At 31.4% G+C, this 24,366-nt stretch overlaps 1 protein-coding gene across 2 annotated transcripts; it reads right to left on the reverse strand.

Moving 5' to 3' along the window:
* Positions 1 to 2,114: 2,114 nt before the first annotated feature.
* On the reverse strand, positions 2,115 to 7,656 carry LOC116144841 (inactive protein kinase SELMODRAFT_444075). 2 transcript variants are annotated; one of them, XM_031430267.1, is made up of 10 exons: positions 7,587 to 7,656; positions 5,938 to 6,929; positions 5,503 to 5,657; positions 5,308 to 5,402; positions 4,116 to 5,158; positions 3,658 to 3,818; positions 3,347 to 3,423; positions 3,114 to 3,261; positions 2,731 to 2,880; positions 2,115 to 2,617 (listed from the first exon to the last, which is right to left on the reverse strand). In XM_031430267.1, exons 2-10 carry the CDS (start codon positions 6,119 to 6,121, stop codon positions 2,369 to 2,371), a joined length of 2,262 nt encoding a protein of 753 aa, XP_031286127.1. In that variant the 5' UTR covers positions 6,122 to 6,929; positions 7,587 to 7,656; the 3' UTR covers positions 2,115 to 2,368. The 2 variants fall into 2 exon arrangements, with proteins under 2 accessions (XP_031286127.1, XP_031286126.1); XM_031430266.1 differs by lacking the exon at positions 7,587 to 7,656 and adding an exon at positions 7,222 to 7,476.
* Positions 7,657 to 24,366: the final 16,710 nt, after the last annotated feature.

Below are 24,366 nucleotides of genomic sequence, written 5' to 3' on the forward strand. Positions count from 1 at the left end.
AACAAATTCTGATAAAAGCTTGTTTATGTTCATTTTATTTGTGTTTATAGCAAGCTCCAAAATATCTTTTGCGCTTGTGAACAGAATTTCTTATCTATGACCATTGGTAGACTTGATTAGAGGTTTGGTTACCACTACAACAAGATTGCGAAAGGATGGAAGAGTTTCTTATATATGATTCATTTATACTTGTATCATTTGATGATGCCATGTGAATCGCTAGAAACATGTGAATGGTATGGCCAATTTTATTCATTTTACTATTTAATAACTCATAATCAGATCTCGGTAACTAAATATTTCAAACTCGACAATTATTATTGTACAACTTCCAGTACTAGTTTAAAGTCTTTCTTTACATAGTTGGACTTCATCGTGTTCTTTTCACTGTTGCCACTAGATTTAGACTTATTTTTCATTATGTATTCTATAATCTATACTGTCTCTATAGATGTGCAAGGTCCAAAATGCAGGGATTCTACGAGAGTGAAGCAGACAATTTTCTTTATCCTGTGGAGTTCTTATTTAACCGGATTGATGTTCGAATGTTTAATGCACATGACTACATGAGCCCTGTGATTATGTCTTCTTCAAATTTGAAGAATGAGATGAAAATCTTCAAATTGTAAAGAATTATATTTTTAAATTAAAAGTAATTTTCTTCTTGTCGTTAGATTTTGATGTATTTTACATCTCATGTATTACGATTTACATTGAAATGAAACTGATGAAGTATGTTTGTCTCATCTCAAGATAATTTTTTTGTTTTTTAATAACAATTGGCTGCATTCGTTTTACTTTTTAAACGATATCCTATCCAATTCAATGAAATAATTATTTTTTTATTCAACTCAAAATTTCATCATAATTTATTCAATTTAAAACATTTAACAATTATTTTTCTCAATAAAAGTTTATAAATTAACAAAAATATCCTTAGTCATCCAACTATTGTTGGTCACTATCGTCGAACGGCGGTAGAAAGTCGTCAGAATAGTGCACAATCGATTAGATCTGATCGATTGTGTATGGATCTAGTCGTTGACAACAGCTATGGTGGATCTTGACAGTTGTTGATAGCCATATCTTGGCCGTCAGCTAGATTGTCAAGACATGACAATTGTCAACAGCTAGATCATTGGCTATAGATTTGGCTGTTTCCAGCTAGATCTAGTCAATTGTGTATCATTCCGACGACTTCCGTTCGACGATGGTGTTTGTCTACCAATAATAGTTAGGTGGGTGACGGTGTTTTTGTTAATTTATAAACTTTTATTATGAGAGGTGTTTAGTTAAATTAACAAATATAAGGGTTAAAACAATTTAAATATTTTCCACAACACATTCTCATAATCACATCTTATTTGATTAAATAGTATTCTATTATAGAATATTATTCTAAAAAATAAAACAAACGCAGATGTAATTCTTTAAAAAAGGAATACTATATATATATGAATGATTAGAAGATGGTAAATATTTAGCAAAAATCTCCAAAAGCTCTGACCCTTCAGGATCGGGATCAGGATGGACAATTAAGGCAACAGAAAAAGTTGTTGCCTGATGTGAATAAGAAATGAATTAATGTCAAATTGCCAAGAAATACTGCAATAAATGACCACGTTTCTTGATGATCACCTGTGTTTCTGAAAATCTCAGGCTGTGTGTCATCAATGGGAGACTCACAGTCCCTGGTTAAGATAAGTCTGTCTTGACATGTCCTAACAATTTGAAATTCAAAAAGGTGACAGCCAGGATAACAGGCCTGCCCTCCCCAACTCTCTCATTAAATTAGTTGCAGAGTTCCATCTCTTACTTTGTATTCTTCTCCAGGTAAGACAATTCTCAGATTATCTTTTGCTGCTTCTTGCCCCCTCTCTAAAAAGATTCAAAATAACTGTCTGCCTGTAACTATCTATACACCCATGAACCGTCTTTTGGTCCCCCACCATTCAAAACATAGGAATCGCCATGATTACATTACAGTATGACATTTTTAATGACATATAATGATGTTTTACAGAATTGTGTCGTAAATCAAGCCATGTAAACTCGAAATATGTAGAGTTATTGTTGGTAGTATATGATACTTAAAACATACAAGAGAGCGCGAGTTAGGGCGAAATTCTGAGAAGGCTTTTCATTGATTTGGACAAAAGGCATAGAGTTAGAACATCATACAATGAGTTTTTCCTCCATTTACCAAAGAATTACAAAACCTTACTATTCCTAATTTCCCTGCTACTACTGTTATTCACAAGCAAAATCTTAAATGGGCGTTGGACAAAAATAAAGAGAAAAAAAGGAAGAAAGGAATACAAAATGACATATTAAGTAAGATGCATGTTGATGAGGGGAGTAAAGCTCTTTACAAATCAACTCCACATGAAGTCCTTCTGGTCTTTTCCCTTTCCCAGAAAGATGGCTTCAGTGAATCAAGAGAGAGCTTCCCACTGAAGCTTTCCAGAGCCTCATTTAACAAGGGACCACTATAAGGTAGTTGTTGTTGCTGCTGCTGATCTGTCCATATTCGACCACTTCGGCTGCCAACATCGAATCCAGGTGTTGACATATAATTTGCATCCATGACCATGTCTCCTTCTAATATGCGAAGCACCTTTTACCAAATGAATATGAAACAGTAAGCAAAGGGACTGAATTTTGTTGATAAGTAATAAGACATGATATGTAAAACAAATTTGACTGCTTTCAATTGAAATTTCTTATTACCTGTGACATGCGGGGCCTGGAATGTGGATCCCGTCTTATGCATAAAGATGCTGCATGAAGCATACAATAGACTTCTTGTTCCGAATAGCAATTCCCTAGCTGAGGGTCAACCAGTTCGTCTATAGCATATACTTCCAACAGTGGACGTGCCTGTTCCAATCAAAATTCATAAGCAACGAATTAAGGGTAACAAACCAAAGAACTAAAATCCTGACAAAATAATAAAAGAATGTAGACGATTTTACCATCTATTAGTTCTAGCAAGTGTTTGTCATATATTAAACGACACCATGTACCTCACAGATACCATAAATTACAGTATTTGAACAGGCTAAAGCTAATAATTGGTAAACAGATGAGAAAAAGAATGCTTCAAAACATACCCATTCAGTGAGACATTGCTGGCCCTTAGGTCGGTTAAGGTCCACTGCTTTACGTCCAGTAACAAGCTCAACTAACACCACCCCAAAGGAATAGACATCAGCTTTTTCTGTGATTTGGCCACTTTGAGCATATTCTGGTGCCAAATACCTACAGTACACAAGAACCTTATTGAATTATGTAATTGCATGGAGAAGGTAGAAGTTAAAAGCAAAAGCTGATGTTCAAGATTTACCCAAATGTTCCGATTACTCTTGTTTCCACACCCGTGTCCCCATCAGGCTGCCACCTTGCCAGGCCAAAATCCCCAACCTAGAAAAACAAATGCAAATGCTAAATTAAGCCCACAACACCTAAATTTCGTCAACAAACTGTCAAGTTACAAATATTTCCTGCACCTTGAAAGAGTAAAGCACATCATATTTCTACTAGCATAAAAGGAAGTCGAGTGATCTGATTTATTTAGTGGATGAAAATGAGAAAATAAAGTTGAATGGTAGATTTGAACTTTTTCAACAGTAGAGAATGAGATTGAGAGAGCCATACAAGTGGTTCAAAATCATGGGTGAGGAGGATATTGTTTGGTCGCATGTCACGATGCACAATGCAACCCACTCTGCATTCTTCATGAAGATATCGCAGACCTCGAGCAGCTCCCACAGCAATTTTTTGTCTTGCAGTCCATTCTAGAGGCTCTTCATGACGTCCTGAAACAAAAACCGAATAGTTGGTACATTCACAACAGCAGTTGCCAGGCAGAAGTAAAATGATGATAATAAATGATAATGAACTGTAGTCTAGGAAATATTGATATAATGAACTGCCAGAACTGAATTGGCAATGCTAATAGCAATTGCCAAGTTTTATAAACTATGGAAAAAAATGATGAGAATGCAAAGACCAGTTGCATATATATTCATAGGCTGTTAACATGTACTGTTCCTTCATATTTGATGCATGTGTCATATAAGCAATAAAAATTTTCGTGGAGGTTGTGAAATTACCATATAGATGAGAATCCAGAGACCCATTGCATATATATTCATAAACCAGCAATCTTCTTCTATCCTCAATACAGAACCCAATTAGCATAACAACATTTCTGTGCTGGGCACAGCTCAGAACTTCCACTTCTGAGCAAAATTCAAGATCCCCCTGCGAACTAGCCAACTTGTGTTGCTTGACAGCAACTGCCTGACCATCTGGCAATACCCCCCTGTGAACAGATCCAAATCCACCTTCGGCCAAGAAATTAGCTTGAGAAAACCCACCAGTAGCAAGCTCCAACTCAGCATAGCTAAACCACCTTGGGGGTTTGCCAAATACTGGTGCCTTATGTTGACATATTGAACACAATGGAGGGGGGCCAAGAGGCGCACTTCTGGATAGTGAAATTGCTTCTCTAACATTTCCACTGAATTCCAGATCAGTCCTATAGTTTGAAATTCCAACTCCAGCTTCTCTATCAAGTCTTGAGAACTTCTCTAGTAAAGCTATTGTTGTTGACGTTTGAGCCTTACTATTTGTCCTTCTTGAGCATTCTTCTTCAATGTGGTGTGTGGACTGATGATGAGATCTAAGAAATTCTGTCATCCATGGTTGGAACCTCAAACTTGCTGAAGACAAAGATAAATTTTCACTGTCTGTGTCTGAACTAGAGTCTTCAAGATCTCGATTTTCCCTAATTACTAATGATTCCTCTTTCTTCAAGTCTCCATTATTTTCCGAGTTGAAAAAAGGAGAAGTTCCTGGATCTGAGCTTGAGACTGATGAAGTTCCTGCTTCAGTAGCAGTAAATGGCGTCCCTAGTTCCGGACTACTAGTGGGTGTGACAACTGGCCCTCTAATGGAATCTGAAGAGCCATTCTTGTTTTTCTTATGCTTTTCAGATGATTCATCTGGGTCCGAAGGTGGACAGGCAACTTCAGCTTCTCTTCTGGATGATCCAACCAAATTCAAACGAAGAACTTTCGGCTGGGAACGCTTCATAACCACTATGTTGCACTGCAACTCCTCCATGCAGCGCTTTTCCTCATTTTTAAGCTGTCTGAAGTAAAAGCCAATGACACATACCCAAGATCCATAAATAAATGCGTGAACATCAAACCCAAGTAACAAGAACTTGCATTCATGATACTTGTAGTTTCATGCATATCTGGAATGATTAAAAACAAAGAAAGAAAATTAGCGTATTACTTGTCTAACACAACCCAATTGGCTTCTGCTCTCTTGGCCTCTGCAGCCACTGCCCCACAAGGTGATCCGGAAACAATTTTGATCTTGAAATTAATCTGCGAAACAAAGTCAGTACAGGAGACAAAGATCATCACTCAGCTCTCATGTAATAACATTACAATTTACATATTACTAATCTCACACCTAGGCTTGTACCTTGTTTGGATCATAAACATCATGGAGTTGAAGGATCATCTGGGAGCAAGTATCTGTAAGATCACACTTCTGCTCTGTAATCGTTCCAGTGTGAGACTTCCGGTGACCACTGGCACAGTCTCCAGCAAATCTTGGGAAAACCCAAAATCTTCTACCTGAAAATTAGTAGCAAATTTACCAAGTTAGCAAGCTTATACGAAAAAGAGGAAGTCACAAAATTTGTCAGAAACTTCGTCAATAAAAAAAAAAAAAAAAAAAATTGCATTCTGACAAAGGTTATTTCAAATGAAATTAGGACAGTAATGGAGGATAATGGCTACATAAATGCAGAATCAAAGTTGAAATTACTCGATTAAAACATCAATACTAATTTTTCTGACTCAAAATCAACGAAACAAATTAACATAAACCAGTAAGGGGCAACAAAAGGAGTACCAGAACCATGCGAAGGCACAACAACCAGTAGTGTAATGCAATCTCCAGGTTGAACAACATGAGTCAAAGCCCAGACAAGAGCAGTCTTAGGAATTTCCTTTGATGCTTTAACAGCAACAACCACCTTCTCAGCCACATCGGAACCGCCTTTCACCTGCTTCCCTCGCTTCACTTCTCGACTCATTACCACAAGCAATTTATATGAAACTTCGTTGGCTTAGCAAATTCAATTCTCAACAACCATCATGTCAATATCATTGAAGAGGCTAAACTACAAGCCCAGAACACAAACAAACATTTCCTGCATTATTGGTGTGCCCCCACCAAACCAAGATGGATTACACAACTTATACCACAGACATGCTCGACTCCAGTAATTGTAGAGACAATATTTTCAGAATGACAAGACCCTTTTCACTGCTGATTCACAAGAATCCTTCAAAAACCCCACAAATGGCAGAAACCAGCATCACCAGCTCAGCTTTCTTCATTCGGAAACCAAAATCTTTCATGTATGTTCCCCAAATGGATGATACAATCTTGAAGATCTAGATACCCTTTTGGCCCAAAAAGCAAGAAACAATATCTTTTAAGCTTAATTTTGATGAATATTCTAACAAATTCTTAAACTGACACACAAAGCCAAAAGGAAGCTCGACTCTTTCTCTCACAGGAGATTTTTTTCCTTTGATCTTTCAAATCAAAGGAGTCAACTTGGTGAAAAGAACAGTCACAATAAAAGCGAAAATGAGATCCAAGACAACACAGACGGGTAAATAGTAATAGGAGTATAAGACTCTCAAACAGAACCAGAACAAACAATAAACCTCCAGTAGATTCTCTTGTCTCAGTGTCCAGGCAAAGATCGATCCATCAAATCAATGAATGACAAGAGATAAGGTGTGTAATTTCCTATGTATAACCTTCTCGTCTCTTTTTTCTTAAGCTTCAATATCAAGCCTTTGATTACAACCCAGGAAGAGATTTTAGCCCTGCAACGCAATAAAAACCAAATGAAGATCACGACTTGAACAATAAATTTACAAACAAACGAACAAAACTATGTCTGTTTACCTAGAAACTACAAGAAAATACTATTATTATATCATTAACCAAAAAAGGAAATAATAAAAAAATCCGTTCAAATGAACTTGACACAACCATAACCATTCTTTATAACATAAGATCCAAAAACAAGAGAGTAGTATCTTACAATGGTGAAAAATTTTCTCGACAACCAAACAAAAACAAAGAAAACGAATATACAAATATAGGTATATATACCAGCCAATCTCTTGAACGAGTTGAAGGGCAAGTTGAAAGCACAAGAATCAAACAAAAGGAAACCAGAAACCCAAGGAGAGAAAGAAAACAGTGTTTCTAAATCTGAAACACTGTTTTAGAAAAACAACAAAAACACTTTTGGGTATTCCATTCCAAGCAAATCCAGACACGGGCTCAGTTTGTTTTCATTTTTTTTTACATTAAAATCAAGCCACCGCGACATCATGCGGGTGAAATATATACATGCATCAATGGAAAATTATATAAACTAATTTAATATTAAAAAGAAATAAAGAAAAAAAATGAAAACGAAAATGAGGGACTGAACGTGAAAGCGCGAAAGTGAATGATTTGAGGGTTATTACAGTGAGTGTATTTTAGAAGCTCTGCTGTTGTATCGGAGTTGACATTTACTACGTTGTAATTTGCGAAGTTTGTCTTTAAGAAGAAAATGGAGAAGAGGAGGGAATAAAATAAAGAAAAAAATATGGGATTTATTTGATATTTGTTTAATTTGGTAATTTAAAATTATTTTTTAATAAGATATTTTATGAGTTAATAAATTCTAATTAATATTTAGATCTTTGAAAACCTCTTGATAATACATTTAATAGAAGATAAATATTTAGAATTTATTAAAAAAATTCTTAAATTTAACAATTACGTTTACAAAATTTATCAAATATCACTCTTTGGAGAGAGAATTTTATAAATTTCTAAATATAAGAAAACTATTTTCGTAAATCAAAACATTTCATTCACGGTTATAATATTTAAAGGGTTACAATAAGTTATCGAGATAATTTTACTCTAATACAAACCTAGTTAAACAACAAATCGGACAATAAATTTAGATAGAAGATATCGTTTTCTCTTGTATTATAAATCATGTTATATCATTTAAAAAGTTATATTAGATTACCGAGATGATTTTACCTTCTACTCGGACCTTAATTCATGATCTAATAATAAACCAGTAAATGATTTAGATGATAGATAATGTTCATCCATCGCTCTAATTAATAATCTAAATTAAGATAATAATTAATAAGTAATATTATATTTATATTACTCTTTTATACTATATTTATTCTTTTATGATGTGATATATGTCACAATCACATAAATTTTTAATTATTTTTAATTTTTAATATTATAATAAAATTTATATAATTATAATATATATCACATAATAATATAATAATATAATATAAATAATATAAAAAAAAAATATAAACGCAACATTACTCATAATTAATTTCTACTATTATTCGTTTAATTTCCTCCCATTTTCGTCTGACCGAACCAAGTTGCGTTGTGGCCTGTGGGTGTCAATGTGTCATGCTGTCCTTTAATTTTCAAGAGAGAGACAATTGCAAGTGACTGTAATATCAGTGTCCGGAAATGATCCCTACAGTTCCTAATTTTACAGTGCAGTACAATAACCTGATCAAATTTACAACGCAGATATTTTCCTAGATTTTTGTTCCGAAAGATACCCTTACCTTTTCCCTTTATTTTCCAAAGTACCTTAAACGGTGCGTTTTAGGACATTTGAATTAATGCAGGCGCCAGATGAAGGTGACTGTAAAAAAAGGAAAAAGATTCAGCTCTGGCCTTTAAAGGGCTTTTACTGATGCGGTGTCGTTTTGTTTAGTAAAAATTTAGGCGGTGCACAGACGTAGGTGACAGATGGTCTGGTCACAGGCAGATCTTGACCGTTAAAATTTTGGTGGGCAGTCATACTTTTGAATGGTCCCCAACTTTTTTTTTTTTATAATAATTTTTATTGGGACTTTAATTTAATTTGAATCACAAGATTAAGAATGGAGGTTGTGAAGGAAAAAGAAGGACAGAAAAGTTCACGGGTACAATGAAGAATTTATTTATGGGTAGATTTGATAAATGTTTCATCAATCTATTTCAAAGTAGTTATAGTGGAAAAGTGAATATAAGGTTATACTAAAGTTAAATGTCTAACAATAAAGTATATGTTCCTCATTGATTCAAAATTTGAACCGATATCTTCCAAATAAACAATACTATATTGGAATCAACAAAAAGAAATAGAATTGAGATACTATGTATATTCGTATATTTAATTGATACTTATATGTATAAAGATACATATACATATCATAGATGGATCTTTATTGAGTTTATATCGTTGTACATTATAATAATAAAAATATATATAATAGTACAGTAAAAAAAGTCATATATTGTTATGCACGGGAAAATAAAGAGCTGACGTGGAAGGAGTCGCGTCAGGAGTAACCTGCCCCCGTCAGGACAATGTGCGCACGTCAGACCTGCGAATAAACATGGAGCTTACACGCGTCCGTCTCTCTGCAGCAAGTCATGCAAAGTCAGCTTGGAAAAAGGGAAAACGGGACGTGAAGATAGATGATATCCTGACAATCATACCAACCCGAAGATTTAATGATGATTACACGCTTCAAATTCGATATAAAATGTAGAAAACCTCACCATTAAGGGGGTTGGTTCATTCATTACCCAAAAGACAACTCTCTCTCTTGTAAAAAAAGAAAGAGCAAATTACTCTCATTAACTCTTATGTACGTCAGTCCGCTTAGCGACTTGACCCACACCAACATCAATACAAAATCAGTGGACGTAGGATTTGCTACCTTAGCATCCGAACCACTTAAAAAGTCTCTTTTTATTTCTTTTCATTAAACGCATCAATTATCACGAACATAAAATTCATAAAACAGTGTCACCCACGTGACAGTTGGTTGGTGCAGAAAACGAGCATCAACATATATAAATCTTTTAAATATATTATATAATTTTAAATGCTATAATTATTTCTAGTTCGTTTATTTCAATTAAGATGTGAAATTGGAAAAAAAAAAATTAAAAACAATAATAAGAACTAAAAAGTTAAGGGTGCATTTGGTTTATTATTTTGGATAAGATTTTGATAATAATATTGGGTAGTTGAATAGAGAAGTATTACGAGATAAAATTTAAAAATTTCTAAAAAACTGCTAGGTTTGCTAATTTAATTAAACACCCTAATATATAAAAATTGTGTAAAATGACAAAAACACCCCCACCACCTGCAGTGCCAGATTCCGGCCACCACTGCCGGAATCTGGCCGAAAAATTACGTTACGACACAGACCGGTCGGATCTGTGTCGTAAGGCGTCGATATGGTCTTTTTCGGCTAAATCCACCACAGATCTGACCGGAAAAGACAGATCTACGACTAAATGTGGCCATTTCTTTGGCCGTTAGTTGGTAAATCTGGCCGAAAAATGTCAGATCGGTGAATAAATGGTCATTTCCGGTCGTGGTGTAAGCCGTTGTGACAGATTCCGGCTACCATCAACGGTGGTTGCCGGAATCTGGCAAGTATGGGTGGGTGGGGGTGATTTTGCTAATGTTTAAACTTTTTTTTTCTAGCGGTATTTAATAAAATTAATAAACTTAAAGGGTCTAAAAGTAATTAAAAAATACACTAATATTTCTCAAATAATGTGTCAAACAATATTTAGGGAATAAGATTGGGAATATGGGTAAAAATATTGAACCAAACTCACCCTAAAGTTTCCATTCAAATGAATCACCTTGACTGATACTTATCACGTACTTATAAATAAAAAAACAATAGTAACTAGATTAATCAAACATCATTTAGGTTAATTCTTGACAGCGTGAATATAACTAATTTTTATGCTAATTTTGTTTGTTGAAAGTAAGTATTACTAATTTTTCAATTGAGTTTGATGTTGTAAGAGCGGTTAAATGTCACAATTTTCAAATCAAAGGTTCATAAAAGATCACTTTTTTTTTTAATTCGAGTCTCGTCAACATCATTTTCTGTTGTAAGTCTCGTCCATATTTATGTTTCTTACAAAACTATAAAGTTGTTTGGTAAATTGCTAGATTGTCTTTATTACTGGTTTTTTTTTTTTTTTTTTTTCAAATTATTTGGCTTGAAAGATGTTCTAGAAATTTACTGTCTAAGTTTTTTTTTTTTTTTTAATATGTTAATCAAGTTACACTCATCTTAACTCGTGAGATTTATTAAACACCTTACAAACTTAAAAGACTAGATAAATCACAATATGATAAATAATCTTAATGTTTAAACTTAAAAACTTAAAAAATTGAACAAACCTCTTTGATTATTAGACCAACCTTTTTGGATTAATTTTTTTAATAAATATATTATAAAAATTATGTTATTGTCAATTCGATAACAATGTTATGTTAAAAACCAATTAACTAGCTGAGTCAAATTTGTGAACCGAAACCGTATTGAATTTAAAAAAACCGGTTTTCTAATTCAGTTTCGGTTCTATTTTTTAGTTTTGTTTGGTTTCAAGTTTTTTTTTTTAAATAATATTATCATAGATTAATATTTTAAATTAAGCACTGTTCCTCACCAAGTAATGGGAGTAAAAAAAACACTCCACAAGAACCAATACTGAAATTTGCAACCAGTATTCACTAACCATGTCGACACGTGTAATGCTCCACCGTTATCAACAATTAACTGCACCTTAAAAAACCTGTAAGTTGTAACACAGCACAACACTGTAAAAATAAAATAAAAATAAAAAATCTCGAAATCGTAAATGTCTCTCAAAACCATGCCCTTTTCCCTAACCATATCTGATCCCCCAATTCAATTTTTGAATATCGCCATAAATGCCAAGGCGTGACGAGACACCCCACCGCGCACCTTAGCATCCGGTTAGTTTTCATCACCCAAGGGGGGGAAGGGGGGACCCCGCAGGGACCCACACAGCCGTCACCTATCTCCGTCAGGTTAACTCATTCCCCAGTTCAGCTGTCACAGTCGGCGCATTTTCCAAGGAATTAACGTTTTCCGTCTGCCAGCCACCGCCCGTCGTATTATTAAACAATTGGGTTTGTGCCACGTGCCACGGATCGTGTCTCAGAGCTTTTCGAACCTGCTAAAGCATTTAGTATTAGGAGGTTAAGACAAGTTTAAGAGTTTATTTATTTAATAAATTTGTTCGGTAGAGTGCAGTTTCTTTTGTTAATTTTTTAATTTTGTTGAACATGGAATTAGATTTTGTCTTGAAGTGATATGAAATTGATTATTGAAAGAGACAAAAATGATCTGATTAATTTACCAATATATTCGATTTCATTATTGTAACTTTAATTTTAATTCAATGCATGTGTAAATTCATAATTTTGTCTTATACCCAATTTTTTTTTTTTTTTTTTTAAACTATGCTTATCCATGCATATTCTCCTCTTATTTTTATATCATATTGTTAGATATAAATTACTTCAATGGTCTCTCAAATTTAGTGTTGTTTTGTGATATGAGTATAAAAAAACACTCTCTCCTTTTCGGTAGGTTTAGGGAAGACCCTTTTTTTATAAAGTAATGTTATATATCTCAACTTATTATATAAATTATTTTCTAAAAACTGATGTGACAACTTTACATATGTGATATATCATCTGCTCTAATTATTTAATTTATTTCTAATTTAAAATTACTCGATCAAATTTAAACATATTAATTTGTATGAAAAGTTAGTATATATAATATTATTTTTTTGATACATAGTATGTATATATATATATATATATATAAAGTCACGAATTTTATAAAATTAATGGATGTTATTGAAATTTTTGTGATGAGTCATTGAGTTTATGCTTGAAAGTAGTTTTTTTTCTCGTTGCCTACAGATAATAGTCATGTGTTCTAATATTTTAGGATGTGTTGACTTGAGTTTTAGAGGGTATATGTCGATGAAACTCCTTATCGACTCTTTTAATCTTTGCCTACATATAATAGTGATGCATTCTAATATTTTAGGATGTGATGACTTGAGTTTTTGAGGGTATATGTCGATAAAACTCCTTATCTACGCTTTTGATCCAGCTCTTTGTGCAAAATAATGTAGAGAGAGAGAGAGAGAGAGGATCGTCATCACCTTTGAGAGTGTCACCTTCATTTAATATAATGGAAATGATCACCACATCCACCAATCATATGATCAAGCCTAATTATGCTAATTCTATTATTGGCAAAAAGTACACGTTAATAATGGATAATTTTCAAAATCTCGTATAATATATCTATTCATTTAAAAAAAATTAGAAAATAGTTTATAATTATGCTAAATTTGATAAAACTCGTTTTTTAAAAGTTTTGATGAAGATATATAATTATTTTGTGAATCGTTGAATTAGTAAATACAAAACATGAATTTTTGGAGATCTTAATAGGATAGTTTAGGTAAACTATATAATTTTAATATTTTATAGCATAAGCACGAATAAAGATTAATAATTTGATAATTAATTAATTTGTCTTTTGGTGATGAGAAGTAGAAGGATGTTTGGGTTGGTTATTGGTGGCAAGAAAATCCAAATAAAATAATTAATGGTGTGCGGTGGATCAAATTATTTTAATTATAAATATAATTAAATTGATTTAATTTTATATTATTAAGAGTGATTTGCACTTACTTTAAGGCGGTTGATTGTCTCCTAATCTCTTAACTTTGATTAATATTTTATAATTAATTGGGCACAAACAATTAGGTCATCAACATCTTAATTTAATTATTCGATTTTATCAAGAATGTTATAATTTGTGTTATAATTTGTGCCACGCACGTCCAAACACTCTTCTTGTTTTGTTCTTGATTAAATTAAACTAATTACATTATTTATATATTTATACATATTTATTTTATAGGGACAACGACCCTTAATTTGAGATTTTAAATAAAATTAATTGTTTGATTAACCATCTAATAGTCAATAATCAAAATTTGATTTATATATAAAAGAAAATTAATGAAAAATTAATTGATAGCTGTTTTGTATATAAGTATTAGAAAATGTTAAAGCGTTTCACAAATTTTGTAAAGAATTTATAAAAATCATTTCACTTGTATGAAAATTAATTATTTCTATAAAGGTAAAAATATTTTACAATTATACTCATTTAATATTCTTCTCAACACATTTTGATTTTGATTTTCATGATATTATTTTTAGGAAAAAAAAATATCGCCACATTCTCGTATTGCAACATATATTAACCCATTTTTTAAAAATAACAATAGTTACAACTTTCAATATAATTTAAAACCTATCACACCAAGGTCTTGATATTGAAAAAAAAATTAAGATTTGATATCTATAATTAATTATTATAATCCTAAAATTTTAATTAAGATTCTTAAATAAACCAAGGTCTTGATATTGAAAAAAAAAAAAAAAATTAAAATTAATTGGATTGGCCCTAGTTGGGATTTTGAGATTTGTTTTTGTGTAACCTCATTAACTGCTCCTGTTGGGTCCTTTCTCGTCCGTAAAGTTAAAGCTCTACAGCTAATACTACTATAGCCAATAATGCTCTGCAATAGAGGTACTTGAAAACATGTTTTTAGTTTCAGAAGACAGAAAAAAAAAAAAATTGTTGCATTAAATTTTGTAATTAATATGTGCAATTAATTAATGGGATCCTAAGTTTGGAAGCAAACAAAGATTCTATGTATTAAAATTGTAGATGGGTCTAGAGTTTCATCAAGTTTGTTAATTAAATTCAGGAGTAGTTAATTAACAAGTTGATGTAGTCACATTCACCCTCAAATTACTTAATGTTCTTAATGACACCATTTACGTATGCAATAAGAATAGTCAAATTATATGTCCATAAGATTACGAAGCGAAAATCAAGTTGAGTTTTTAAACCAAATCACAAAAAAAGTCTTAATGACTTGTCGAGAAGACTCATCCGTAGGTAGCCTAGATAGTTAGGACGAACTGAGGATAGTGTGGATAGACGTACGATCTTAGGTTTAGTTCTCCATCTGAACAACTGTAATATAAGCAAGAGGTCATGATAGTGGATTACTGCACTAGTCTCCACCGAGAATTGACTCGAGGTGCGCATAAGTGGACCTAAACACCTTCGTTACAAAGAAAAAAGACTTGTCGAGGAGACTGAAACGAGTTGAACACTAGCATGATTCTAGTATCATGTAAGTGTAAACGAAAATTTGAGAATATTTTTGTAAAAGAGTTGTTTGTTTATAGAGCAATGCTATGTTTACACCTAAGTCATACAACCAAACAAAAAACAAAAGATAAAATAGTCATTTACATGAATTTTTTATAATTTTTTTTCTAGTTATATGATTCAATTATAAGCAAAATATTATCACTGTTTATATACGTAATATGCAAGAGGACGTAAAACTAACAACATACAGCTAATTAGTAATGTAACTGTATACTAGAAAATTTTCAAGTGCAGATGTTCTGCATTAAAAGTGAGATGATAATTGAATGAACAAACCACCTAAAACAGAAAGTGGAATAGGTAGAAAAATTGGATGTATTCTCAAGTAACGTATGATAGTGGGTTAAGGTAGTTCTAATGTCTTCCATTAATGGTATGGTGGCCTTGTCATTCAATATCGTTGTTGTAACTTATAATCAAAATTCACAATTCTTTGTTCTTAAATGGCACTTCTGTGGTAGTGTATCATAAACTTATAACATATTTTTTTGGCCCCATTATTAAATACCATTGTAGTATCGGGTGTCCAAACCAGCTTGTATATATAATAACTGAATAAATCTTGGGAGTTATAAGGACTAAAACTTGAGAACGTAAGTATTAAAAATATATCATAACACTCATTCTACCACTTAAGTTATCCAAAAGTAGGTATAGTATCACATCATTTAACAAATACTGGTAATGTATTACCCTCGTGATATAATATACTTTCTCTTAAAAATATGAATGATAAGAAAATTATGGTAAATAGGGGTGGACCCTTATGGATGGGAAATCTATTAATTTGCTTACAATTTTGCCAACCATTTGGCCTACATGAAAGATGGTTTGCTTCAAATCTTTGTAAAAAGACTCAAAACGTGTATTTTACTTAATAATTTCTGCCTCATACCACTAATGGGAAGACAACAAAGGAGACTTGGAATTATTAAGTTGTACACACCATGTGATGTTTCTCCTACTTGATCTTGGTGTGATAAACATGGGTATTTTTTTTTTAACATATTTTTTTAATATAATTAATTATATGTCGGATCAATATCAAAATAATATTTTCAATAACATTACTGAACTATAAACATAATAATCCAATGACTAAATGGTAAGTGTAAAACGAGAAGCATGCATGTTTCCTTCTTATAAATTTTATATAAACTTTTATGTTTCTAATCCATGTTAGTACTAAATTAAATTATTTAAAATGACTAAATAAAGCCAAAACTTGAGTTCACACACTTAGTTTACTTGAAACCCCAAATCCCACTATTATATCGTTTTAAGTATTGTCCATTGAACCTTTTCTTTGAAAATTACAATATTGTATTGTTTTTATTAAATATTTCTTAAAAAAAAAAAAAAACCCACGCCCAACATAACATAAACATGCATATATTGAATAAACAAAGAAAAATAAATGATCCCACCTAGTAGCGGATCTAGAAATTCTTGTTAGAACGAACCAAAATAAAGTGTAATAACATATAATATTCATATTCTATGTTTTCAGTTGAAATTGATATAAAAAGAAAAAAAATTACATATAAATATTTTTTTTTTTTAAATTTGAGGATAGGCCATGTACTCTAGATCCGCCCCTGACCATATCTATGGATAGTCTAGATAGTTATGGTGAATTGAAGATAGTATCAATAGACGTTCGATTTTTTATTTGAGTATCCATGATTTAAGTAAGAGGTTGTGGTGGACCAGGTGATGGATTGTTGTGTTAGTATCCTTGAGGATAGACTAGTTAAGATAAATATAAATTGATTCGGATACTTAAATTAAAAAAATAATAAAATAAAAGAACGACAAACAAACAAGGGTGATTTTACTGCAAAATCTGGTTTCGAACTCAAATTAATAAAGCAATGTGTAATTCTGTTTATAATTGAATTAAAGAAAAATTTTGAATTAATAAATTTATTTTTAATTAGGGTGAAAGAGAAAGGGGTACTTGGAAGGATTAAATGGCACATGAAGTAACTCAGAGGTCATTTTCTTTCCAATAGGGCTATGCCCTAATTGTCCCGCCCCACCCAACAATTGTGGACCACATGATTTTATGATTCTCATGGAGAAAGACGTGTTGACAATTTCATCACATTTATGATAAGATGGGCCACATTGACTGGCAGAATTAATCGTACATTCATGGTAATCTAGTGACTCTAGTCTATTGATTTTGATCCAATGGAGTTAGATTAATTAGGATTCAAAATCAATAGCTTGATTTATAAGTTAGTAATGATGAATATTGTACACTACTATAATCAAACAAACTATATATAAGGCTAAAATCAACCAATTCCCCATGACTTTTAGTTCTAAGGAATAATTTTTCTTCGTCTCCACGTTAAAAAAAAAAAAAAATTCCTGTACGATTAATAATTATGACGTACTCGTATCATGATCAATTGTATTAAGCGGTAAATTCTTAAATCATGAATTCATGTCACGTGTTTTATTTTAGGTTAATGTATTTTATAAATTTGTTATTGTAATAATATATAAACTTGTTTTTTATTTTGATTAAGAATCTGATTTTTAATTAACACTTTGTGAGTCATGTTTGTATATAGAAAAAACACAAAAAACAATACAATAATAGTAGACGTAAGATTTAAATTTAGTATCCGAATCAATTTAAAAATTATTTTCTTGTGATATTATTCAATTTTTCATACGTTCATCGGTCCAACATCAAAATCACGAGTTTTATACAAACTGTTATGTATTTTTCATTGATGCAAATATCACCATCAACAATGGCTTGATTTATAAGTTAGTAATGATGAATATAGTACACTACTATAATCAAACAAACTATATATAAGGATAATTATCACATAGAAATTAACCAATTCCCCTTGACTTTTAGCTTTAAGGAATATTTTATCTTCATCTCCACGTTAAAAAAAAAAAAAAAATTCCTTACCATGATGTGCGTACGATTAACTAATTATGATATGCAATGCGTGTGATATACTCTTGTACCATGATCGATTGTGTTGTGTGATAAATTCTTGAAGCATGAATTCACGTCACGTATCATTATTTTAGATTAATGTTATTTATAAGTTTGTCATTGTAACAATATATAAACTTACTTTTCATTCAAATTAAGGATCTGATTCTTAATTAACACTTTGTAAGTTGTGCTTGTACATAGAGAAAAACACTGAAAATAATACAATAATAGTAGAAGTAGGATTTGCACTTAGCATCCGAATCATTTCCTTGTGTCATTATTCAATTTTTCACACATTCATCGATCCAGCATCAAGATCATGGGTTTTATACAAACTACTATGTATTTTTCGTTGATGCAAATCTCAACATCAACATATTGGTTGTACTATACGTCACTTCTATAAAAGATTCGTTCCTTCTCCGAACATCAATTCTCTGAAAATAAATTATGGTAAGAGTGACATTGATGATGGGAATGTTCAGTTATGGTAAAAGGATGAATGGTTTTTCATGGCAAAGGGAAAACAAGAGGAAGGGAATCTTGTACAGCTAGTGAAGAATGAAATGATAAATGGGGAAACCTGAGAGGAGGCATTATGCCACAAATAAATAAATGAGACAAAATTAAATGATTTTAAATGAAAACTAAAAATAATTAATAATTAAAAAAAAAAAAATCTCATTGCATAAAAGTGGTCATGTTCATTAAGGCATGCACAAGCTCAATAATGTGACTCCATGTGCGTGGGCCAATTTTCAAGAATTGGTCTTCATTTACATTGACACAATGACAATTTCATCCCTAAGGTTTGGCTTTGCTAACACTTGATCCAATAGAATTTTTCTAATAACATTGTGATCACTACCACATTATCACTCCTGATTGACTGACTTACCTCATATTAAAATGGTATAAGGGTATTTGAGTCCTTTAATACAGATAAAATTTTTAAAATTTTAAAATTTGTAATATAATATAGGGTTTGATGAGATTCCTAATATAATTTTTGGTGGTTTTATGTTTGTGTGGTTGATGGTAACATAGAATGACAGATTTTTTACTTTTTTATATTTTACATTAGTATTATGAGTAATATTACACCTACAACCTCATCTCACAAATTTTCTCTCACAATCCTGACGTGGAAGCTCGTAATTTGTTAATCGTAATTTATCAGGTGGGACTTATGTGGGATTCATTACGAGCTGTCACGTCAGGGTTGTGAGAAGAAGTTTGTGAAAAGAGATTATAGATAGTAACATTTTCCCAATATTACTGAATTTTCTGTATACTATTTTATTATTGCTACTTTTTTCCGTCACAGTTATAGTGTTACTAAAAAATTTTACTGGATCCCAATGATGTCCGCTTAACCTTAGGGATGAAAATGTTATTTTTCCCATATACTTTCTTTAGCAAACAAAACTTCTATATATTTATCTATCAATCTACCCATATATGTTAACACAAAAACATGCCTGATTTCTGCTGGCAACAGAGCCTGGGTGATCTCTAGGACTTACTTTTACAAGTATCTTGATTCAAAAATATAGTGGATTCCAAGAACACGTCTAGTCTAGTCAAAAAAGAGAGCCATGGGATGGCTTCCAAATTTGTGCCCATATATAGCCTTTCATAAAAGTAAAGCCTCAAGTGAGCTAAAAAGGGTATGTCTTTTAGTGGGTAAAAATTATTGGAAATGAAATGAAGAAATGATTGCAAGAAGATGTTCCATGGCTTCCTGCAACTTTTTTCTAGGTTTCAGAGGTGTTTTTTTTTTTTTTTCTATGATATAATTCATGAGTGCAGGGGTGGTGGAGCAACTGGGAAAGCAGACTTTGCACATGGGTTTTGCAATTATATGTATATAGATTAGTTCAAAGTATGTGCTTGCTTTTGAGGGGTGCCTATATATATATAATGGAAACATCATTTGAGATTTTATAAGAAATATAAAGTTAGTGTTATCTTTATGGTATGGAATGATTCGAAGTTGGCTATATATATATATAATATGGTCCTAGAATCATTGAATACTTGAAGCTTATTGGACGTTCAAATGATTAGTATGGTAGGAGATATAAAGTCGCCATTTTCAGGCTGTAATGACATTCAGGGTCTGCTTGACCATGAAATGCGAAAAAAAAAAAAAAAAAAAGATAAAAGGGTCTTTCAATGTTTGCACTTCTCACTTTCTAGACTGGGCTTTACTACAGACCCAATATGTTTATTTTCCAGCTTTCCTCTCATTGGGCCTCTTTCATATTCTAATTTTCAATTTAATTTAGATCAATTTAATTCAATAATGTAAGTATAGAAAATGTTAAGCCGTTTACAAAATTTTGTAAAGAAAAATTATAAAAATCATTTTACACTTGTATGAAAATTAATTATTTTCTATAAAGGTAAAAATATGTTTACAATTATACTCATTTTAAATATTCTCTCAACACATTTTGATTTTGATTTTCATGATATATTTTTAGGAAAAAAAATTCGAACACTCTCGTTATGCAACGTATATTAAACCCATTTTTTAAAATAACAAGTTACACTTTTCAAATAAATTTAAAACCATCACCCACAGAGTCTTGATATTGAAAAAAAATTAAGATTTGATATCATATAATTTAATTAATAATCCTAAAATTTTAATTAAGATTCATTAATAAAACCAAGGTCTTGATATTGAAAAAAAAAAAAAAATTAAATTAATTGGATTGGCCCTAGTTGGGATTTTGAGATATTGTTTTTGTAACCTCATTAACTGCGGCTTGTGTGTCCTTTCTCTCTGGAAAGTTAGCCCTACAGCTATCTACTATAGCATAAGCCTCGCAATAGAGGTACTTGAAAACATGTTTTTATTTTCAGAAGACAGAAAAAAAAAATTGTTGCTTAAATTTTGTAATTAATATGTGCAATTAATTAAGGGGATCCTAAGTTTGAAGAACAAACAAAGATTCTTGTATTAAAATTGAGATGGGTTAGAGTTTCATCAAGTTGTTAATTAAATTCAGGAGTTAATTAACAGTTGATGTATCACATCCACCCTCAAATTACTTAATGTTCTTATGACACCATTATATACAATAAGAATAGTCAAATTATATGTCCATAAGTACGAAGCGAAAATCAACTTGAGTTTTTAACCAAATCACAAAAAAGTCTTAATGACTTGTCGAGAGACTCATCCGTAGTAGCCGATGGTTGGACGACTGAGAATAGTATTATAACTACGATCTTGTTTAGTTCTCCATCTGACACACTGTATATAACAAGAGGTCTGATAGTGGATTACTGCACTAGTCTCCAAAGAATTGACTCGAGGTGCGCAAGTGGACCTAACACCTTCGTTACAAAGAAAAAGACTTGTCGAGGAGATAAACGAGTTGAAACTAGCATGATTATGTATCATGTGAGTGTAACGAAAATTTGAGAATATTTTTGTAAAAGAGTTGTTGGTTTATAGAGAATGCTATTTTTACACCTAAGTCATACAACCAAATCAAAAACAAAAGAAAATAGCATTTACATGAATTTTGTATAATTTTTTTAGTATTAGTTCAATTATAAGCAAAACATTACCTGTTTATATAGTAATATCAAGAGGATAAAAACTAACAACATACACTATTAGTAATGTAACTGTATACTAGAAAATTTTCAAGTGCAGTGTTCTGCTTAAAAGTGAGATGATAATTGAATGAACAAACCACCTAAACAGAAAGTGGAATAGGTAGAAAAATTGGATGTATTCTCAAGTACGTATGAGTGGTTTAAGGTAGTTCTAATGTCTTCCATTAATGGTATGGTGGCCTGTCATTCAATATCGTTGTTGTAACTTATAATCAAAATTCACATTTCTTTGTTCTTAAATGGCACTTCTGTGGTAGTGTATCATAAACTATAACATATTTTTTGGCCCCATTTAAATACCTTGTAGATCGGGTGTCCACCATTTGTAGTATATTTAACTGTTAAATCTTGGAGTTTAAACTAACTTGAAAACGTATTTTTAACTCATATCTAACACTCATTCTACCACTTAAGTTTCAAAGTAGGTTAGTATCACATCATTAACAAATACTGGTAATGTATACCCTCGTGATATAATATACTTTCTCTTAAATATGAATGATAAGAAAATTATGGTAAATAGGGTGGACCCTTATGGATGGGAAATCTATTAATTTGCTTCAATTTTGCCAACCATTTGGCCTACATGAAGATGGTTTGCTTCAAACTTTGTAAAAAGACTCAAAACGTGTTTTTTTACTTAAATTTTGCCTCATCCACTAATGGGAAGACAACAAAGGAGACTTGAAATTATAGTTGTACACACCATGTGATGTTCTCCTACTTGATCTTGGTGTGATAACCATGGGTATTATTTTTTTAATTAATTATATGTCATCAATCAATAATATTTTTCAAACATACTGAACATAAACATAATAATCCATGACTAAATGGTAAGTGTAAAACGAGCATGCTGTTTCTTCTTATAATTTTATATAAACTTTTATGTTTCTAATCCAGTTAGACTAAATTAAATTATTTAAATGACTAAATAAAGCTAACCTTGAGTCACACATTAGTTTACTTGAACCCCCCAACCCATATTTATCGTTTAAGTATTGCCATTGACCTTTTCTTTGAAATTACAATATGTATTGTTTTTATTAAATATTTCTTAAAAAAAAAACCCACGCCCAACAACATACATGCATATATTGAATAAACAAAGAAAAATAAATGATCCCACCTAGTAGCGATCTAGAAATTCTTGTTAGACGAACCAAATAAAGTGTAATAACATATAATATTCATATTCTATGTTTTCAGTTGAAATTGATAAAAGAAAAAAAATTACTATAAATATATTTTTTTTTTTTAATTGAGGATGGCCAGTACTCTAGATCCGCCCCGCCCTATCTATGGATAGTCTAGATAGTTATGGTGAATTGAAGATAGTATAATAGACGTTCGATTTTTTATTTGAGTATCCAATTTAAGTAAGAGGTTGTGGTGGACCAGGTATGGATTTTGTGTAATCCTTGAGGATAGACTAGTTAAGATAAATATAAATTGATTCGGATACTTAATTAAAAAATAATAAATAAAAGAACGACAAACAAAAGGGTAGTTTTCCTGCAAAATCTGTTTCTGTTAATTAATAAGCAATGTGTAATTCTGTTTATATTGAATTAAAGAAAAATTTTGAATTAATAAATTTATTTTTAATTAGGGTGAAAGAAAGGTACTTGGAAGGATTAAATGCACATGAAGTAACTCGAGGTCATTTTCTTTCCAATAGGGCTATGCCCATTTGTCCCCCCACCAACAATTGTGGACCACTGATTTTATGATTCATGAAGAAAGACGTTTTGACATTCATCACATTATGAAAGATGGGCCACATTGACTGGCAGATTAATCGTACATTCATGGTAATCTAGTGACCTAGTCTATTGATTTTGATCCAATGGAGTTAGATTAATTAGATTCAAAATCAATGGCTTGATTTATAGTTGTAATGATGAATATTGTACACTACTAAATCAACAAACTATATATAAGGCTAAATCAAATCAACCAATTCCCCTTGACTTTTAGTTCTAAGAATAATTTTTTCGTCTCCACGTTAAAAAAAAAAAAAAAATTCCTGTACGATTAATAATTATGACGTACTCGTATCATGATCAATTGTATTAAGCGGTAAATTCAAATCATAATTCATGTGTTTTATTTAGGTTAATTTTTTTAAATTTGTTATTGTAATAATATATAAACTTGTTTTTTTTTTGATTAAGAATCTGATTTTTAATTAACACTTGTGAGTCATGTTTTGTATATAGAAAAACACAAAAAACAACAATATAGTAGACGTAAGATTTATTAGTATCCGAATACTTTAAAAATTATTTTCTTGTGATATTATTAATTTTCATACTTCATCGTCCACATCAAAATCACGAGTTTTATACAAACTGTATGTATTTTTCATTGACCAAATATCACCATCACAATGGCTTGATTTATAAGTTAGAATTTCTTGTTTTGTTCTTGATTAAATTAAACTAATTACATTATTTATATATTTAT

Source organism: Pistacia vera, unplaced genomic scaffold, assembly GCF_008641045.1.
Source record: "Pistacia vera cultivar Batoury unplaced genomic scaffold, PisVer_v2 Contig459, whole genome shotgun sequence".
Taxonomy (NCBI): domain Eukaryota; kingdom Viridiplantae; phylum Streptophyta; class Magnoliopsida; order Sapindales; family Anacardiaceae; genus Pistacia; species Pistacia vera.

Excerpts from the sequence above, each read along its gene's own strand:
- LOC116144841 (XM_031430267.1), bottom strand. The coding sequence starts at position 6,121 with ATGAGTCGAGAAGTGAAGCGAGGGAAGCAGGTGAAAGGCGGTTCCGAT. Across the intron at positions 3,819-4,115 it reads TCTGGATTCTCATCTATATG|GACGTCATGAAGAGCCTCTA; the intron begins GTAATTTCACAA and ends TTTTTGTTTCAG. Across the intron at positions 3,424-3,657 it reads CCCATGATTTTGAACCACTT|GTTGGGGATTTTGGCCTGGC; the intron begins GTATGGCTCTCT and ends TTGTTTTTCTAG.